This window comes from Ochotona curzoniae, unplaced genomic scaffold (assembly GCF_017591425.1).
Source record: "Ochotona curzoniae isolate NIBS_2020 unplaced genomic scaffold, NIBS_Ocur_1.0 contig_293, whole genome shotgun sequence".
Taxonomy (NCBI): Eukaryota; Metazoa; Chordata; class Mammalia; order Lagomorpha; family Ochotonidae; genus Ochotona; species Ochotona curzoniae.
In genome coordinates this window covers 683,714-704,221 of record NW_024465655.1, presented here as the reverse complement: position 1 = coordinate 704,221, position 20,508 = coordinate 683,714, and the positions used below count along the sequence as shown (strand labels likewise).

Here is a 20,508-nt window from a genome sequence, read left to right as displayed (position 1 = left end):
TGCCTCTTTCTTTGTATCTAGGAGTGCAGTATCTAAAATGACCAGTAATTTGAGAATGAGAAGCAGATTTGCCAGGCCGAAACCCAATCTTAAGCAAGCTTCACGGACCAACAGGTTGCTTAAGGAAGATGCCAGTTTGTGTGTAACCCAAGAGGTAGTAACAGAGTCTCAGATTGGTAAGTTTTATTGCTCTACTGCAAATTACAGTGTGACTTTGACACCAGAAGTGACATTAACTATTCACTTTAGTACTCAGATTTAAAAATGATCTATCTTTAACATTATGCTTAACATAGAGAAAAGTAAAATTACATAAGAAATAAATATCATAAATGTGCTATCTGGTTTCAGTAATGAGAACCATTTTTGTGTAATTTGATCAGTCTTTCCTGTGTGTGAGTGTGTGCATAAACACATCCCTTAGGCACATACACAAAACATAGCAAAAAATACAGCCACTGCCTGAAAGACATGGAATGTCTCTCAGCTTTTTACTCTCACTTTGATTGGCAAACAGCTAAGAAACAGACTTTTAAAAACTCAAAATGTGCTTACTGATCTGAGACTTCGAGAACTAGAGACAGAAATCTTGAACTCCTTGGTCCATTCTCCAAGTGCCCACATCAGCACGGCTGACCCAAGCCAACGCTGCGATTCAGTAACTCAGTCTGGGTCTCCCTCCTAGGTGTTGGGGACTCAGTTTCTGGGGTCCCCTCCTGCTCCCTCCCTGGGGTATATCAGCAGGAAGCTGGAGCTGGCAGCACAGCTGGGCTTGGATCCATGCATCCGTGAACTCGGCTTCCCTGCCTGCCCTGGAAGTGTTCTAAGTGGGAGAGCATGTGTATGTGTGTGTACAAAATCCTGTATTATTCTGTGGTTAGCCTTTTGAGGAACTGCCAGATTGCTTCCAACAGGGAGTGCACTACTTTATATTTTCACCCAACTGTCTTTGTAAGCATCCCTTTCCCTGCCTCCCTTCAGACACTCGTCACCATCTGTCTGTGTGGTTGTAGCTGTCTTGGTGTGAAGTGTTGGTTCGTTACGCCTTCTGATTGCGTTCCCCTCTGGTTGACAGTGTTGAATATCTTCATGTGCTTGCTTCTGTATCTTTAGAGAAATGTTTGTTCAGGTGTGTGCTTGTTTTCAAATTGGACTGCCTTTTTATTGAGCTATAACAACTTTTTAGGTATTAACACCTTCTGTTCTTAAAGCCAAATAGATTGGGGAGGTATTTGCCATGTGATCACATAGCACTCTTGGTTTTTAATGACGTCATTGTTTCTGAGCTGAGTGCATGGCTCTGGATTCCCACGCTTCCACTTCCCTGTTCCAGGACTCAGCACCCTTGGGTGGTATTAAGGGTTTGAAAGGCAGTGCCAGCTCCACGCTGCCTGGAGAGCTAACCTCACGTCCCTGTTCAGGAGTTTTCTGTTTCTGGAATTTCCTCTCTTCTGCAATGCCTGTGGTGCAGTGAGCATGTGCAGTTAGGTTGCAACATCCAGGAACTCTGAGTGTGTCAGCTCACAGAACCTTTTTAAAATAAAAATTAGCGTTCCTCTTTGTGACACTTCTGGGTTCCTCCTGGGTTTTGCCCTAAGAGGGGCTGGCAAGACCTTGTACCCACTTAGAATGCTCATTTGTGTATGTCCTTCTCGTTACAGTGCTGTTGCTGTAACGGGGGGCACTGCTGCTGTGGCAGCCAGGAGTGGAATATGGGTAACGCAGAGCTCATTAGCATCCTTTACTGTTGGAAAATCCCATTGACCAGGTTCAGCCTCCTGCTGTGTGACTAAGATGGGTTTTGAGTTAACAGAGATTTAGGAGATTAGCAGTAACACTTTGATATATATCTTACATGTGTTTTATGTTAAAGAAACAGAAGAAAGTGCTTCCAAAACAGCAGAGGTGGAAGCTAGAAGCCTTGGACCAGTGACAGTAGCAGGGCGTGAGCAGCAGAGCAGGGTGGAATGCGCCTGCGCTGGCAGTGAGACGGGTGTTGCCCAGGAAGCACACGTAGCTGAAAGGTAAAGGAGGGCCGGGATTCTGGGTTTGGGGTTCTGTGTATATGCTTTATATATTATGTTCTGTATATATGGCTTATATGCTCTAGACAGAAGATGTAAATGTAGGAATCTGATGGTAAAAGGCATTTGTTGCATTAAGCACATTCAAACTGTTTGCAAAGCTATTGAATTAGATGATCTTTAATGTGCTTAGCTCAAAAGAAATTCTCTGGTTTATGTTGCCCCATTCCAGATAACTTAATACAGCTCTCTTTCAGAAATGCAGAGGAAGAGGAAGGTTCAGAAGTGGTGCTGGTGCCACCTGTTGCTCCACTCGTTTCCTCCTTGGAGCCAGCTGTGCCCATGCTCGCTCTCAGCCAGATCTCTGGTGAGGGGCTCCTGAGGCAGGAGTCTGCAGGAGGTGGTGTGCTCACCCTTCAAGTGCCACAGGTGATGATGTCAGCTAGAACTGGGGTGTGGGGGTGTCTTTACCTCATTTCACAAAGCTCAAGTTTAATTGGCATACACTACGGTGTAAGCAATGCATGCATAGTTCCACTGCCCCTCCAGTCTCTGGAATTTGCATAGTGCTATTCTCTGCCTCCAAATTCTACCAGTGTGGTTCTGTTTTCTTTCTTTGTGTGTTTTAAAGATTACGTATTTGAAAGGAAGAGCAATAGAGAGGAGATGTAGAGTTCCTCCAGCCTATATACCTTCCGCCCAAATGACTGCAACACCTGGGTTTGCACCAGGTTGAAGCCTGGAGGGTGGACCTCCATCCTGGTCTCGTCCATGGGTGGTAGGGACCCATAGACTTGAGCCATCATCCACTGGCTTCCCAGGCACGTTAGCAGTTGGCTGGATGGGAAGTGGAGTGGCTTGGATTCTTAACATCCCCTGAGGGTCCTGGTACGATACCCTAGTGGCTAAATCCTTGCCTTGCATCTGGCAGGATACCATACAGACATTCGTTGATGTCCCGGCTGCTGCACTTCCCATCTGCAACTTTGCTTTGGCCTGGAAAAGCAGTCGAGGATGGCCCAAATCCTGGGAACCTGCACCCTCATGGGAAACCTGGAAGAAGCTCCTGGCTCCTGGCTTCACATCGGCTCAGCTGGGATGGAAGATCTTTATTTCTGTTTCTCATTCTCTTTTTGTAAAACTGCCTTTGCAATAAAAACAAACAAACCAGATTTATTTATTTTTATTGGAAAGGCAGATTTGCAGAGTGAAGGAGAGATGGAGAGAAAGGGCTTCCATCTGCTGATTCACACCCCAAGTAGCCACAATAGCCTGAGCTGAGCCAGTCTGAAACCAGGAGCCTCCTCCAGGTCTCCCACGTGGGTGCAGGGTCCCAAGGCTTTGGGCCATCCTCTACTGCTATCCCAGGCCAAAGCAAGGATGTGGATGGGAAGTGGAGCATCTGGGACATGAATGGGCATTCCAATGGTATCCTTTAGCCACTAGGTTACCACACCAGGTGCCAAATAAACACAGTCTGAAAAAAAAAATCCCTGAAATACAATGTTGATGTGGGAAGCAGTGGTTTAAGCTGCTGTGCCACAGCACTGACCCCTTCTCTTTAACTTTGCTAGAGTGACTGAGGTAGAATTTTAATGGTGCATGTTGCCAGTGTTGAGGCCTTACAGATAAAAAGAGCTAATACCCTGTTACAAACTTGGAAAGGAAAAGCCTGTGTTTTATACATCAAGAATGAACTTGTTGCCCATACCTGGAGTCCCAGTTCACCCACTGCACAGGTGTTCGTTGAGCTGTTACTGGGACGTGTATACCTGCTCAGGTACCAAGGTTACGGGTGTTTTGGAAGCGGATGAGCAGGCTCGTGGTTACATGAAGTTTGATAGGTATTGTGATAAAAATTTGTGTCAGACTCTATGGAGTCATCCTCAACTGAGTCCAGTTAATTGGACATCTGGGCATGGGCTTTAGGCATTAGTTTTTTTTTTTTTCTAATCCCCCAGGCAAGAAAAGCCTTGATCTTAAAGAAGAAGTAGGAAGGAAATGCTTAGTGATAAAGTTAAAAAAAAAAAAGGAAATAAAAAGAAAAGAAATGATTGTCAACAGATCATAAAATTGCTTTTAAAGCCTCTCGGGAGTTTCAGGGTATCCAAAGTTATAAAACCCTCAACTCTCAGCTAACGTTTATTTTTTGCTGTGAAGTACCTCATCTGCTGATTCACTGGAGAGAGAGCGTGAGCCCTTCGGCCGGCGCTCCCATCGCCTGGTCCCCTCCCCGGTGCCGGAGGTGATGCTCAGGGCTCTCAGCTGAGGTCTCCCAGGTGGGTGAGCGGGGCACCAGGATGCACATGAGCACGAGGCTGGCGTCAGGGCCTGAGGCCACTGCGAGGCCCGGGCCCTCCTTTGCACATGCTGCCCGGCAGCTGCACTGTCCTGCGCTGCCGGCACTTGGCAGTGTGAGAGAAGAACTCTCCGATGCCTTCGCTTGAATTCATTCGCTGTGAACGCTTGGCTTTGCTAGCTTTCCCACTGCCTTATTCTCCATCTCTAGATCTCTAGATCTCTGAAAGGAAGCTGCAAGGAGAAGCATTCACCCCAGTACGCCCTCTCAGGGAGGGGCCTCTCCTTGCAGAGATGCGATGCTTTTGTTGCCACTCAGTGTTGCTCACAGTCGATTTATGAATGTGATGTGATCTAACGTTTTCACTCACATTTCAGTTGTTGTCTTAGAGATTTCCAGTATGGGTTTCTTCTTCTTTTTTTTTTTTTTAAGATTTATTTTATTTTCATTACAAAGTCAGATATACAGAGAGGAGGAGAGACAGAGAGGAAGATCTTCCATCCGATGATTCACTCCCCAAGTGAGCACAACGGTACTGCGCCAATCCGAAGCCAGGAGCCAGGAACCTCTTCCAGATTTCCCGCACGGGTGCAGGGTCCCAAAGCATTGGGTCGTCCTCGACTGCTTTCCCAGGCCACAAGCAGGGAGCTGGATGGGAAGCGGGGCTGCCAGGATTAGAACCAGCGCCCATATGGGATCTGAGCGCTTCTAAGGCGAGGACTTTAGCCGTGAGGCCATGCCGCCGGGCCCCCAGTATGAGTTTCTCAGAATTTATTTATTTATTATTTGAAATGCATAGTTGGAGAGATCTTTCATGCAGCGTTCACCCCCCATTTGGCCGCAGCAGCCAGATGTGGCTGGTCCAAAGCCAGAAACTAGAAGCTTCTGTGCCTCCCATCTGTGTGTAGAGACCTGAGGACTTGGACTGCCCTCTGTTGTTTTCCCAGATCATAAGCAGAGAGCTAGATCGGAAGTGCAGCAGCAGGACTCAAACCAGTGCCTGTGCCAGATGCCATGCTGTAGGTGTAATCCTGACCCGCCACACCATAGCACTTTGTTTTTTTAAGATTTATTTATTTTTATTGTAAAGTTAGACATATAATATAAAGAGAGGAGGAGAGACAGAGAGGAAGATGTTTGGTCTGATGATTCACTCCCCAAGTGAGTGCAACAGCCGATGCTATGCCGATCTGAAGCCAGGAGCCTCTTCTGGGTCTCCCACGTGGGTACAGGGTCCCAAGGCTTTGGGCCGTCCTTGACTGCCTTCCCAGGCCACAGGCAGGGAACTGGATGGGAAGTGGAGCTGCCGGGATTAGAACCGGCGCCCATATGGGATCCCAGCATGTTCAAGGAGAGGACCTTAACCATTATGCTATAGCGCTGGGCCCAGCTGTTGGAATTGGAAGAATTCCTTTGCTGTGTCAAATTGTCCAGGAAACTTTGTGAAAGTAAGATCTGGCTAACCTCATCCTTCATTTGCATTTTTATAGCAGTGTACACCAGCTAATGTTGCAGAAGTCCACCAGGGGAATGTCATCAGCTCTCAAGATTTAACAGGTATGATGCGTGTCAGGGTGCCTGCTGGTGTGACTTACCACCTCATCTAACTAGGCAGAAATGCAGAACAGCATTTTTAAGTTGACGGCAGGCTTAAATTCCATTTGGGGGTCCCGTATGGATGGCAGGGGCCCAGGGACTTGAGCCATTGTATGCTGCCTTTCCCAGCGCAATAGCAGGAGCTGGATCAAAGGCAGAAAAGCCCGGAGGTGAGCCGTCACTCTGATGTGCAATGCCGCTCAGGTGGTGACTTAACTTGTGAAGTGGCACACTAACTCACCCACCATCATTATTTTTTGTGAAACCACTTTGTAAGGGGTGTGAATATGTGATGTGGTTTTTTTAGTTTTGGTGATAGGTTGTCATAAAATTATTTTTTAGAGATGAATGATTTGTGTTATTCCATGACTCAGCATAACGTTGTTAACTTTGTAACTCCGCTAGGCTTGATGGCTGCTGACATCCGTCAAGAAGACGAGCAGGCATTCATTCTGACTCTGGTGGAAATCCCAACCAGCGCAGCCGCAGAATTTACTGACACCACTGCCCAATCAGTGCCAGCCTCCTTGCTGCCAGCACCCATCTTGGTCAAGTCAGCGAGCTCTGAAGAAAGGGCTGACGGGAGGTAATGAGTGACTTGTTCTGGGTGGCAGAAAGGGTCTGTGTGAGCAGAACAGTGGCAGTGGAACAAGGTGCTAACTAATATTATTTGTCATTATTCTGTTATCATAATTAGTAATTGTATAAAAACAAAGGAAATGCAATGTAGGTGGTTTTATACCTGTTAATAGTAAAGTCATTTTATTTTTGATGATATTTACATAGTTGAGAGGAGTGCATGTCCATGTGGACCATGATTGATGGGGAGGAGCGTTGAGGAATGGGGGAAGTGGGTGAGACAACTGCTTCCAATGTTTTTAAAGGATACCATTTATTTGAGGCATAATACCTGGGATATCAAACTTGTGTGTTATTTTAAGGTATCTTGAAGTCTAAAATGTGAGTAGTCTGGATCATAAAATGATACTTCGGAGAAATAAATGTCTGTGTGTTAAGCATATTTAAGCATACAAAATTGAAATAGATGTTCTTGGACATTCCTGACGCTTGTGTCTTAATTCCTTGTTGTAGATGTGTTACACATTTTAACCACCATTGCCTATGATACTTAACTATCTATCAGGTAACCCTAGAAATTGAAGCCCTTCACCTCAGGATGAGACATTTTAGGTTTATTTAATTTTACAGGCATGGACAACACTGTGTGCCTCAGATTTAACTCAGTCTTATGGAATAGGCTGTGAGCCTTTCAATAGGAATGAAACTTTATAACCAGCATTTGTGAATGTGCTCTACGACTATGGCCGTGTATATATGAATTAGGAAATTTGAAAATTTCTTTTGAATTTTCGTTGTAATGATTTATGTCTTATTCTTAGTAAGTTAACTTCTAATTTATTGATTTAGTATTTTTTATTTTCTGTGCAGTGTGAATTTACCGGTAGCGTCACTTCATCAAGGTGCCATGTGTTTACCAGTTTCTGGGAGAGATGGTTCTGAGAAGTCTCCTGCTAATTTGGATCTCACCACTAGAAAGAGGTTTCATTGCAGCCTTGAGGAGAGCGATCAGGCTCCCCCTGCCAAAAAGAGTTCACTCACTTCAAGAATTCTTCATCAAGAATACGCCTCTGGGGTAAGATCGAATCACTGCCGAATTAGCATCGCCGTACTGCAGCAGATCCTGGTTCTGTTTTCCTTCATTCTCTTTGAACTTTGAGATAGATACGTAGTTCTGACATTTTGCTCCATAGCTTATCCAGCCATAAGCCTTTGGTTCAGCGGCTACATCACTGCTTGGTGTAACTGCATCAGAAACAGAATCCTGGGATAAAGTCCAGCTCCTCTCCTCATGGTCATGTCCTGCTGATGCGCATGCCCGGACAGCAGTGCTGGCTGAATTGTCTGGGTCTCCGGCGTTCACTCGGGAGAGCTACCTGAACTTCCAGGCTCCTGACGTCAGCCTGGCCCAACTCCAGCTGTTGAGGGAATTTAAGGGGTGAACCAGCAGATGGAAGATCTTTCTTTCTCTTTATGCTTTTCAAATAAAATAAAATTATTTAAAACCAATGAAACCCATAACAAACCTATGAAACCTAAATGGAATGAGCATAATTGCTTTAAATTAAAAAATAATCCAGGCAAAACTGGCTTTAGATTGCCTTATTTATTTATATGGAAGGCAGAATTGCACAGAAGGGAGACAGAGGGAGTGATTTTCAGCTGCTGGTTCACTCCCCAAGTGGCTGCAACAGCTGGAGCTGACCTGATCCAAAGCCAAGAGCCAAGCGCCAAGCGCTGCTTCTGGGTCTCCTACATGGGTGCAGTGTCTCAAGGCTTTTGGGCCGTCCTCGACTGCTTTCCCAAGTCATAATAGGAAAGTGGATGTGAATTGGAGCAGCTGGGACATGATCTGGCACCTGCATGATCCTAGTGCTTGAAAAGGGGAGGGTTAGGCAACTGAGCCATCGCCCTAGGCCCTGATTTCAGCCACTGCTGCTTCACTTCCAATTCAATGCTGTTGTGCCTGGGAAAGCAGCAGAAAATTGCCCAAGTCCTTGGGCACCTGCCACCCACCTGGGAGACCTGGAAGAAACTCCTGGCTTCCAGCTTTGGCTGTTGTGGCCATCTGGGGAGTGAACCAGCACATGAAGAGAATTGAGCCTAGGCACTCCCATACATATATATTTCTCCCTCTTTATGTATTTTTTTTTTTTCCCAAATAAATAAATCTTTTCAAAAGGATTTCTCACTGCCTGAGGGAAATATGAGACCATGTGTCTAAAGTTCTTGCAACAGTCGATTTGGAATCTCCATTCTCAAAGGGAGAATTGGAGACCATTGGTCCTAGGATGATAGTGGATGCAGAGCAGTGGTCTTTGCTTATCTGTTCGGGGTGCTGAGTTTATCAGAGCTGCCCTACTTTGTGTCCAGCCCCCTGCTGTGTGGATGGGAATGTAGTGGGTGATAGCAGAAGCATGTGGGAGGGACCCCAACAGCCCCCAGGATCCTGATGTGGCCTGGCCCGTCCCCAAGCTTGGCAGCCATTGGAGTATGCTAGCACATGGGGGATCTGGTTTTCAAATAAACAAACCAAAAAACCAAGTAATTATGGATCTTAAGGGATAATAATAATGAAATGTCATCCCAGCTAATTGTGATTTCTGTTGTGGCTGAGATTAAACATCTTTTCATATACTTAAGAGCCACTGGGGACCCTGGGATGGTTCCCAGGGCTGGGAGTGGCTTCTCCCTTTGTCTCTCACCTTCCCCCAGATACAGGAGGGAAAGACAATGTGGAAACAATGGTCTTACCCTCTTTCCTGTAAGTCTTGACCCTTTGAGCCCTAAGCAACTATGTAAAGATCATCCAAAAAAAAGCCTTTTACATTTTCTTCTCTGTGAAATGAGTTTTGGTGTTCTTTACCCAGTTTCAGCTGGGTTAGTTTTTTGTTTTTATGCATTTCCAAGTGTTTGTATTCTTGGGGGTGTCTGTGATTACCTACATGTTTTGTCCCTCTTGTGTCATTTACCTTTTGGCTACACTTCTTTTCTCTTAAGCATATTGTGCTTTAGTTTTTGTGTTTAGTTATTTATTTATTTGAAAGGCTTAGAGTGAGAAAGGCAGACCAATGCATCGCGGATGGATTGTCCATCTGCTGCTTCCTCCCCGAGGGACCCTCTGCTGCTGGGGCCAGGTGGACGCCGGGAGCCGTGAATGGGAACTGGAGATTCAGTCCTGATCTCCCACGTGGCTGACAGGGACCCGCGTGTTTGAGCCATCACCCCTGCGTGCCAGGCTGTGTGCTGGTTGGAAACTGAAGCTGGGAAATGAAGCCAGTTGCTCTGATGCCAGCCATGGGCATCCTGGCCACTTGGCTCAAAACCACTCCCTCATCTTCCTTAACAGTAAACACTTCTGCTGAATGTAATTTAGAATGCTTGGAACCAGCGCCATGGCATGGCAGGTTAAGCCTTTAGCTGTAATGCGGGCAGCCAACATGGGCACTGACTCTAGTCCTGGCTGCTCTACTCACAATCCAGGCTCCCTGCTAATGTGCCTGGGCAAGCAGTGGAAGATGGCCCAAGCACTTGGGCGCTTGTACCCACGTGGGAGACCCAGAAGAAGCGCCTGGCTCTGGACCAGCACAGCCTTAACCATTGTGGGAGAGAAGCAGGGATGGAAAATACCTCTCTCTTGTCTGTCTGTAAACCTGCGTTTCAAATAAAAATAAGAAAGTCTTGAAGAAGAAGAAGAAAAAAAGAGAAAGATTGCATACACAGTTTATTTAGAAAGGCACACAAAATGTTTTTGTTTTCCGTAATCGAATATCAGTCCTTTCATGTGTGTCTTCTGGGGATTATACATCTTTGAGATTTAAGGTAAAATTTCTAGTTAATACTGTTGACTTGATTAGAATATTTTGGTAGGGAGTAAGACCATATTTTAAGAAAATATTTATTTTCAGCTACTTGTAAGGCATAGAAGCAGGAAGAGACAGAGGCAAAGACACCTTCCGTCTGCTGGTTCACTCCACAAATGCCGACAACAGCCAGGGCTCGGCCAGGCTGAAGCCAGGAGCCTCCCACATGGCTGGCAGTGTCTGCACACCTAGGACGCCGTCACCCGCCTCCTAGGATGTGGCAGCGGGCAGCTGAATGGGAGATGCCTACAGCTAACTGACACTCTTCTATGCGGTACAGGCATCAAAAGCAGCTGCGAGGGCCTGGCACGGCAGCCTAGTGGCTAAAGTCCTCTGTTTGCATGCACCGATTCACTCTCCAAATGGCTACAATGGCCAAAGTTGAGCCGATTCTAGGCCAGGAGCCAGGAACGTCTTCTAGATCTCTCCCACATGGGTGCAGGGTGCCAAGGCTTTGGGCCATCCTCGCCTGCTTTTCCATGCCATATGCAGGGAGCTGGATGGGAAGTGGTGCGCCACAGCCTGAACCGGTGCACATAAAGGATGCCGGCGCATGCAAGGTAAGGGCTTTAGCCATTAGGTTATGGTGCCAGGCCCCTGATATGCTTTATTTACTTAAAGAAGGAAGGAACTGTAATTTTACTTTGTAAGTGGATTTCTAATGACTTATAAATTTTCTCAAAACAGGTATGCTCAACGGAATTAATAAATGTTTTGGATGAAACAGGTAAGTGAAGTAAATTTTAACATTGCATTTTGCCGAGTGTTTCTGGATATATCTGATGCATTTTCCCCTGGGTGATTCCTTTATTCTTGGAAGTCCGTCTTGCTTTCACACTGTAATTATTAGGGAACCATAGGGGCTACAGAGATGTTCTTTTAAAAGTTCATTGACTGCCTTTTAGGACTTAGAAACTTGTGAATAAAATTGTTTAAATCAGTGCTTAGCTATACCTGAGAGTTCATTTAAAACCAGGGATCTTTTCAGGCTTAAGTTACCTACAGAGGCTCAAAAGACAGTTTGAGTTTTTCTTTTTTATAGGAATTGAAAAATCTCTCCGGGATATTAAACCTTCTAGGGGCCATTTCTCTTAGAAGTAAAACAGCTAGACATGTGTATCCTGTACTGTATGCATTTGTCTTCATTTGTGCTTTTACGGCAGTCTCTGTTAATCTCATCGTTCGTGTCTATAGCCATTGCTGACCCGTGCAGCCACGCTGCTGCTCTTGGCATCCAAGAGTGTTGGCAGTGGGAAGGTTCCGTAACCTCGGTGGTCCTCACGGGCCCACCTTGGCTCTCCCAGCTTGGCCCAGGAGGCTCGTGTGTGGCTGCCCTTTCTGTTCTCTTCCTGTCCTGTAGAGGCATTAGCGGGTCACAGTGCCCAGCATTGTCAACGAGTCTGTTCCATGCTGTCTGGAATTGGGTTGTTTTAGTGGGTGCTGGAACTCTTTGGCAATAGACCTTAAAAAAAGCAACTATTTTAAGGGAAAATGAAGTTTTTTATTTAACAAGAAATTTCTCTGTCTTGTGCTAATTAAATACTGTTCTGGTTCCCACTCCTTGCTGTGGAAGACGTGTTTAACTGTTTGGGCCTCTGTGGTTCATATGCCTTCTGTGCCCGTGGCCTTGCCCCTCTGCTTTGGATTGGTGGTTACTGTCTTCTCAGTCCTAGATTTTTAGAATATCATCAAGTTCAAGGAATATTTGTTTTTTGCTTTTGGTTGTTATTGTTTTTCAAGGAATATTTGTAAACAAAAGTTTTCTAGGCAAGTTGTGGTTTGAGCTTTGTATCTGAATGCAGAGCTGTTGCCAAATCTAGCAAGTTGTGCTATTTTAAATAGTTCCAGTAACTCAATTATCATTCAGCTTTAGCTTTTTACGGTAGGTTTGTTATAGAATGGCTTGCTTTTTTCCTTCAAATACTGCAATTAAACTGAATATGGTATTTCCCTGTGTGTGCTGTTTGCCTTTGTTTTTTTAAGGGGAGTCCTGTAAGGGTCGAGCTGGTTCCCCCTCCCTGGGAAGCTCAGTGCATCCAGACCCTGCAAAGGAACACCTGGAGTCAGCTTGCCAAAGTCTGGCGCCTGGAACTGTCAATGAAATCACCAGCCCACATGGCGAGAAAAGTGTGCCTCAGTGTGCTCGGGTTGAGGTGACCCAGGAAGAAAGAACAGATGCTGCCTGTGCGTCCCCGTGGATGGAGGACAAGATGCCCGCCACGAAACCGCCCCTGTCCAGGTACCAGGAGAAAACCTTCAGTAGAAGCAGCTTCCTCCCCCCTTCTCAGTTACGAACATGCACTGTAGGCAGCGACTACAACATAGGTGTATCTGTGAAGGTGAAGTCAAGCCCCAAGGGTCCTTTTCTAGAAACATAGTCCTCCATTGGCAATGGAAAGGGAGGAAGCTTCTACGGGGGGGTCGAAATGCTTTGGCTGAATGTTCATTCCAGAAACCAGACTGTTCCATGATTCACTCCCCAAGTGACTACAACGGCCATTGCTGTGCCGATCCGGAGCCAGGAACCTCTTCCTGCAGGTCTTCCCACGTGGGTGCAGGGTCCCAAGGCTTTGGGCCGTCCTCGACTGCTTTCCCAGGCCACAGGCATGGAGTTGGATGGCAAGTGGAGTTGCTGGGATTAGAACTGTTGCCCATATGGAATCCCGGGCATGCAAGGCGAGGACTTTAGCCACTAGGACATCGCGCCAGGCCATTTAAAAAAAAAAAAAGATGACTTGGCATAGCAATGAAATAAACCATGGTTTTCCCCTTGCAAGAATAACTGGAATTTAAGTCTAAAACGAGTTCCTCCCACTTTGTTTTCCTCATTGTCACCAAGTGAGTTTTTGGACTGTTGATAACTTCCAGCTTAGCAGCAGCATCGAAGGGGGATATGGGAGTTGAAGTAGAGGAGGACGTATAATAACCTCCCGCAAGGAAAGTGATGAGAAAGGACTGTAATGCAGGCAGGTGTATTTAATAAATTACTTGGTTATTAAAATTCCAGATAGTGAAGCATAGCAGTATTGTGCGTCTTGGGCAGTATGCTGAAGGCAAGGGGCAGGAAGCATCCTGATGGGTTGGTTTAGGCTGAAGGCAGGAGCTTTCTCCACCTCTCCCACGGAGCTGCTAGGGCCTCACTCAGCCTTTGGGCTGTTTTCTGCTTCCTTCCTGAGCTGCTCACCAGGAGCTGGATTGGAGGTGGACCAGCGAGGCTGTGAAATGGTGCTTATAAGGTTCTGGCACTGCAGAGGGCAGCTTCAGCTGCTCTGTTGCAGCGCTGACCCTAAGCAGTACTTTGCGGCTCCTCATAAAGGGTTTAACCTCCTCTTAACCATTTTGAGAGAAAGAAAAAAAAAAAAGTACAAACTGGGACTCTTTGAAAGTCGCATTTTTTCTGGATGAGAGTCTCCTTGCCCCTGTCCTTCCCTTGGGTTCTGGCTTGTAACAGGCTGTCTGTTTTTCTAGCACACCTTTTCTTTTTCTTTTTTTTTTTTTTTTTAAAGATTTTATTTTTATTATTTTTTCATTGGAAAGGCGGATATACAGAGAGGAGAGACAGAGAGGAAGATCTTCCGTCCGATGATTCACTCCCCAAGTGAGCGCAACGGGCCGATACTATGCCGATCCGAAGCCAGGAGCCTCTTCCGGGTCTCCCACGCGGGTGCAGGGTCCCAAAGCTTTGGGCCATCCTCGACTGCTTTCCCAGGCCACAGGCAGGGAGCTGGAAGGGAAGTGGGGCTGCCGGGATTAGAACCGGCGCCCATATGGGATCCCGGGCGTGCAAGGAGAGGACCTTTAACCACTTGCGCCACCGCGCCGGGCCCTCTAGCACACCTTTTCAAAAACAGATACACCCTGGTCCCATCTTTCTAGGCTCCAGATCTGCTCACACAGCACAAGAATAAAATCACATAGCCTGGCTAATCATAGAAGTGTGACGCGCTTCAAATAACTTGAGTTTTAGTTTTTGCTTTTCGGTTATGTAGGATTAGAATGGAAAAAGATACAAATATTTAATATTGAGCTTTAGAAGTGAAATCTATCATCTCTTTGTGTCTTGATACAGAGTATGATAATTTTTAAACAGAGAATACAGAAGCTACTTGGCATTCAGAGGAAAAAAAACATATCTCCTTAGGTTATGTTTGACTAATGTTTTCTATTTTCCATTTTCAGACCTCACAGAAAACCCCTGGGATTTTTATCTTTAATATGTTCAAAAAAAACCAGTCTGGGGTCTGATGAGCCCGCTCAAGTCCACAGAAAGAAGCGCCTGAAACCTCTGATCCCTGCAGCAAGACAGAGTGTAAAGAGGTCTGACCCACCAAGTGAGATCCAGGAGACCAGTCAGGAGTCCTGTGACGCTCTGCCAGCTCTGAGCATCAGTGCTGGGGCCCAGCATCGAGAGACCAGGCAGGAACCCTGTGACGCGCTGCCAGCTCCGAGCGTCAGTGCCGGGGCCCAGCATCAAGAGACCAGGCAGGAACCCTGTGACGCGCTGCCAGCTCCGAGCCTCAACGCCAGGGCCCAGCATCGAGAGACCAGGCAGGAACCCTGTGACGCACTGCCAGCTCCGAGCATCTACACCGGGGCCCAGCATCAAGAGACCAGGCGGGAACTCTGTGACACATTTCCAGCTCCGAGCGTCTACACCGGGGCCCAGCATCAAGAGACCAGGCAGGAACCCCATGACGCGCTTCCAGCTCTGAGCGTCTACACCGGGGCCCAGCATCAAGAGACCAGGCAGGAGTCCTGTGACACGCTGCTAGCTCCGAACGCCAATGTTGGGTCCCAGCCTCAGGAGACCAGGCAGGAATTGCGTGATGCGCTTCCATCTCCAAGCGTGGATGCCAGAGGTCAGCCTCAGGAGACCAGGCAGGAGTCCTGGGATGCGCTTCCAGCTCCAAGCGTGGATGCTGAGTCCCAGCCTCAGGAGACCAGGTGGGAGTCCCGTGACACACTTCCAGCCCCGAACGCCGACGCTGGGTCCCAGCCTGAGAATCCTGGCGAGTCAGCGGCCCAGGTGCAGGTGCGTGATCCCTTCCCCAGGGTGTGCGTCAGATGGACCGCACTTCCCGCCTAACTGGAGGGAGCACTGTAATGGTGGCTTAGGTATCTGAAATGATTCCAGAGCAACTGGGTCTGTCTCTTCCCCATAATCCCCCAGCTGGGAGGGTAAGGTACTGGATTAGGAAGTGAAGGATGCTGTCGGACTGAACTAGCCCTATACACGACACAGAATTCATTCATTCCTTTCAGCTCGAGGCATTTCTGCCTTGTGGAGACAGAATGAAGCAGTGCTGTGTTTTATTTACCTTAGACCTACCCTGACACCTGCAAGGGTTTCAGGAACTGTGAAAGCTGGGTTGTTTGTATGTATCATTTTTGTGCATTTTTGAAGCTGTCCACAGTCAAGTATTGTGATGGAGAAGTGCCCACCTGTGTCAGAGACCGGAAAGATCCTGGTGTGATCCGTGACCTCGGCGAGGAGCAGGCCTTGCAAGTCACCTCAGAGTTTCTCAAAAATAGTCCCTAGAATTAGTCTGTGAGACCAAGATTTTATGAGTTTTCATTTTCATCATTATTATTATTTTTTTAAAGATTTCTCTTTTTTTGGAAAGGCAGTATGTGTGTATGTGTGAGAGAAATCTTCCATCTGCGGCTTCACTCTGAGTGAGTGCGGCAGCTGGAAGCCAGGAGCCCAGAGCTGCAGGGCTCGGTGTGACTGGCAGGGCCTGCGGGCTTGCGCCATGGCTGCTGCCCTCCTGGAGGGAAGCGGCATCAGAAGGCATGCCTCGTTATTCATTGAATAATCCAGTTTTTCTTTCGCTTCTTTTGTTTGATGCTAAAATTCCACATATTTTGGGACGATTGCACCTCTTGCTTTTTGCCCATAAGGTGTGCATTTCTGTGCCAGTACCATGCTGTCTTAATTTTTTATTGGCGTGTTCCTTTTTGGTAAGGTCTCTTGCGTTGTTTCGGTTGAGTGATGATCTGTTACTGTAAGGAATGCTACAAAGGTCGTGTTAGTAGCACTCTCACTATGTTTAGGATTCTTTTCTTGATTTTAACAGTATGGAAATAAACTGGATGAATTTGTTCAGAAGTCAGAATTGCCGTATTGCTTTGGAAGCAGTTGAGGTGCAGGTGGCTCATCGTTGGCAGTGCGTGAATGTTGCATTGTATTCTAATTTTCACTGTCTCCTTAGGTGTCTTGTGATGAAGCCCCCCGGAGAGGGGAATGTCAGAGCGGGCAGCACGCGGCGCCTGCTGAGGAGCCGACCACCGTCTCCGAGTATTTCTTCAATGATATCTTCATTGAGGTGGATGAAGCAGAATGAGACAGCCTTGGGCCTTGTTTCTTTTGAAAAAGGCTGATATTTACGGACTGAATTACATCCACAGAGCAGTTTCCAGAGAGAGAAAAATCACTGTTTTTGGTTTAGATTGCTTTTGCCTGTTTGCTGAGCTTGGCTGGAAGCTTTTGTAATCGCTGGAAAGGATCGCTTGAGGCCCCTTCCTTCCGACTGAGCTTTCTCCGACAGACGCGCCCCTCGTGTTCACATGCCGAGCCCCCCGGTTCCGGAGCGTCACGTGGAGATCTCAGAGCCCCTGGCTGTGGGGTGGTCCTGTTTAGCTTAGTGAACTTCTTTTCTGAAGTTTGGGGTTTTTGATTTTTTTTTTTTTTAATTTCCTGTGTCTGTTTTTTGAGAGCGTGATGAGGTCTTTGCGTTTGCCTCGGACTATCCGCAAGCAGATTGCGTAGCTCCACTCTAGTGTGGTAAGATGAAAACTGTGCTGTTGTCAGCTGTTTGGCTGACTGAAAAATATGTATTTTTCTAATTCGTGGTGATATAACATTAGTCCTAATTGGAGAACTAATATTTAAAGTTATTATTTATAAAAATGACACATCAGAGAGCTTATTTATTTTTAAATTTTTTATTTATGATGCTAGTCAGTCTTAATTATATCCACCCCTCCGATTGTGCGTAAGGGAGACATGAGCAAATTATGCCTGTTGTCTTTTCCTCTCTAATTTTAAAGATATTTAAAGTGATAACAACTGGAATGGATACTTTTTTTCTATTTAGTATATTAACTTTATACTGTGAATTTTTTTTTTTTTTTTTGGTTTATTTTTATTTCTTGGGTAATCTCAGGATTTTCATGGGTGAGGAAAACTTGATTTATCAGAGCAATTTCCTACACATATATATACACACACACTCCTTTTTTTTTTAAAAAAAAAATTCTTGATAGTTTTTTTTTTTTCCCCATAAAATTCTGTTGCTGGAATACTTAGGAGTACACAACTTAATTTTGATGTTAAAAATAGAAACTAATGTCACAGTAGGAAATCAGTGATTATCACAATATGAATTTAAAGATTTTTAATTTTGAAATTTGATGATTTACAGATTATCAAATACAGTAGACCCTTGGCTGTTACCTGCCCAAACGGATCTTAGTGATTCAAGTCAAAACTATTCCAAGAGCAGACCAGTTGCGGTTTCATTGAAAGACGTCTTGGGTCGGTAACATTGGTTCAGGAGTCAGTCAGGCATTCATTAGGAGTTGGCAGCATTTCCTGCAGATTCGTTCGGGGTGTGCGGGCTCGCTGTCTGGGGCAGGGCGTGGGTGAAGGGCAGTGGCCGGAGTGGGCTCCGAGTCTGATCTAACCTCTCTGGTATTGACCTCACTGTGTCCTGGTTGTCATTGAAGTCACGATTTGTGCCTGAATAAGTCAGATCTGCTCATTGCATTATGAAATGATTAGATTTTTTAATTGAAAGAGTTTTTAAAATCTTCTGTGTTTTAAAAAAAAAAAACAAACCTAGTAGCTGGTTTTCGAGGTGCTTGGTCAGTGCGTGGGCTCAGCGAGTATGACAGTATGGCTCATCTGCAGAAACGCTGTCAACAGAGTTTTTACTCATAGCCTTAGAGTGAAATTGACAATAACTTTTGTCGCAAAGGAGGATGTGTTAGTATGAATGGACATTCTCCATGGATGTACATGTATTTATTCTGTGCGATTAATATGTCACAAAAATCATGGAGTAAACCACAGTCCTGTTTTATAACTTGCTTTTGTAAGTTCTAAAAAAAAAAAAAAAATCTCATTCTGAAAGGATTTCCTTCTGTCTGTTAGTACTGAGTTGGATGTTAGGTTGCCATGATTACCGTCCCTGTGTAATGTTTATTTTTAAACTGTGTGCACATGTCCCTGTTCATCCAGAGTCCGCTATTTTTATGGAAGATAGACTTTCTTACTGGGTAGTGAACACACAGGGCATTCCTTGTATTAGAGAATCAAATTGGCCAGCTAAATTATCCTAGTTATTCTTAAAATGAGTCTTGGAAGAAAAGAAACAGAATCAGTGTATTTGCCTTGTACGATGGAAGGACACATGTATGCTAAGTCTGATTTCATGTAAAGATATTGCAAAGAATTTATTTTATAAATCTCAAAGGAGATACAATTACAGCTGTTTATCTTGCTTGTTCTTCCGGAACACTTAGGTCTCAGCAAGTGATGGGCATGGTGGCTTTAGAGCCCAGTGGTTGGTAAGTGACTGGGGCCCAGGTATAAACTTCCGTGTCCTCTGTGTACCACCTTGCTTGGTAGAGAAAGGACCTTGCATTCTGTCTCGCCTGAAGAAGTTTTTGACAAATAGATGCAGTATCTGTCATTTGTAAATTTTCTTGTTCTAAAGAAAAGTTATGTTCCATAGGTATACATTATGTAAATAAAAGTTATTTTATAATACTTTGGTTGTGTCTGTTTTGAACGGTTATTTGTGCTCAGTTAAGCAGGATCACTTACTGTTTTCAGGTGTACTCTTCCTTCCTTCTGTTTAAATACACCTGCAGGAATTAATTTTTATTCTTGTGTGTTTGCTGTGATGGAAGCTTCGCTCTTCTCCAGGGAAAGAATGAAGAACAAACATTCTCGCTGCAGCATTGGCATCTACAGAACTGCCTGCTTTTAATGTCCTCCTAGGCACATGAGCCCTGTGTTTTATTCCCACACCCCCCGCCCCATCACATAGTTTATTTTCTCTATAGAAAAAGACAATTGGGAAATCTTAGTCCTGCAAAGTGGACATTGATAGGATCTCGGCTGGCAAAAAAAGTTTAGTCAAGAGAGATGTCTGTGATGAGTGTCCTGATGGGAGACACGCAAGAACTTGGCCTTGGATTTTGTCAGACGATCAAAGAGCTACTCACATGGGCTGCATTGTCCCCATTTTGTCTGCCCCCTTTTAGGGGGCGTTATGACATATAGAAGTCTTAAAAATTGGGTTTTATTATAATCATGCAGACTTTGTTTACTGGTATCCTGTTTATATTTGGTTCCATTGCTGGGAAAAAGTGTGTATCTATTCAATTTTGTTTTGTTAATATATGGCCTGGGCTGTCTCACTCCTTGTTATTTCGTTAGATTGGACATGGTACTAACCCCTTATCCTTCTGGCTTAAGTCATTCTGCCCTTCAGGATGAGAAAGGTTTTGTTGTTTTAAATGAAATTTATTTATTTGAAAGAGCACCAGAGGGAGGGAGAGTGTGGACGTGGGCAAGGAGAGGAGCTAGTCCTGGCTGCTCTGCTTTCTATCCAGCTTCCTGCTAATGGCCAGAGAAAAAGCAGAAGATGGCCCAAGTTCCTGGACCCCTGCTACCCACATGGGCTTCTGTCCAACCCCGGGGCTACCCATTGCAGCCATTTGCGGAATAAACCAGCGGATGGTTCGCTTTCTGAGTGTGTGTGTCTTTCTGTAACTTAGTTAAAAAAAAATTATTTTTACTGGAAAGTCAGATATACAGAGAAGCGAGACAGAGAGGAAGGTCTTCCATCTAATGGTCCACTCCTCAAGTGTCTGCAAGGGTCGCAGCTGTGCTGATCCAAAGCCAGGAGCCAGGAGCCTCCCCCAGGTCCCCCACGTGGGTGCAGCGTCCCAAGGCTTTGGGCCTTCCTTGACTGCTTCCCCAGGCCACAAGCAGGGAGTTTTTTGTTTCTTTTCTTTTTTTTTTTTTTAAGAACACAGCGAATATTAATGAAAACAAGCACTACATACAAATCATTGTGACTTTCCCTTCTACAGGTGTGATTTTTAAGGCTCTCACATCATCCAAGCACACGGC

The 20,508-nt window shown here is 45.6% G+C and overlaps 1 protein-coding gene across 1 annotated transcript in view; it reads left to right on the top strand.

Annotated features, from left to right (window-relative positions):
• The window catches only part of BDP1 (B double prime 1, subunit of RNA polymerase III transcription initiation factor IIIB), a 72,404-nt gene extending 55,384 nt beyond the window's left edge, over positions 1-17,020 (top strand). The window contains exons 30-39 of the mRNA XM_040979078.1: positions 22-176; positions 1,874-2,024; positions 2,282-2,453; positions 5,814-5,880; positions 6,325-6,505; positions 7,369-7,573; positions 11,049-11,088; positions 12,345-12,600; positions 14,541-15,393; positions 16,574-17,020. Of these exons, the coding sequence (XP_040835012.1) occupies positions 22-176; positions 1,874-2,024; positions 2,282-2,453; positions 5,814-5,880; positions 6,325-6,505; positions 7,369-7,573; positions 11,049-11,088; positions 12,345-12,600; positions 14,541-15,393; positions 16,574-16,705 (2,212 nt within the window). The 3' untranslated portion in view covers positions 16,706-17,020. The remainder of the gene's footprint in view (positions 1-21; positions 177-1,873; positions 2,025-2,281; positions 2,454-5,813; positions 5,881-6,324; positions 6,506-7,368; positions 7,574-11,048; positions 11,089-12,344; positions 12,601-14,540; positions 15,394-16,573) is intronic.
• Positions 17,021-20,508: the final 3,488 nt, after the last annotated feature.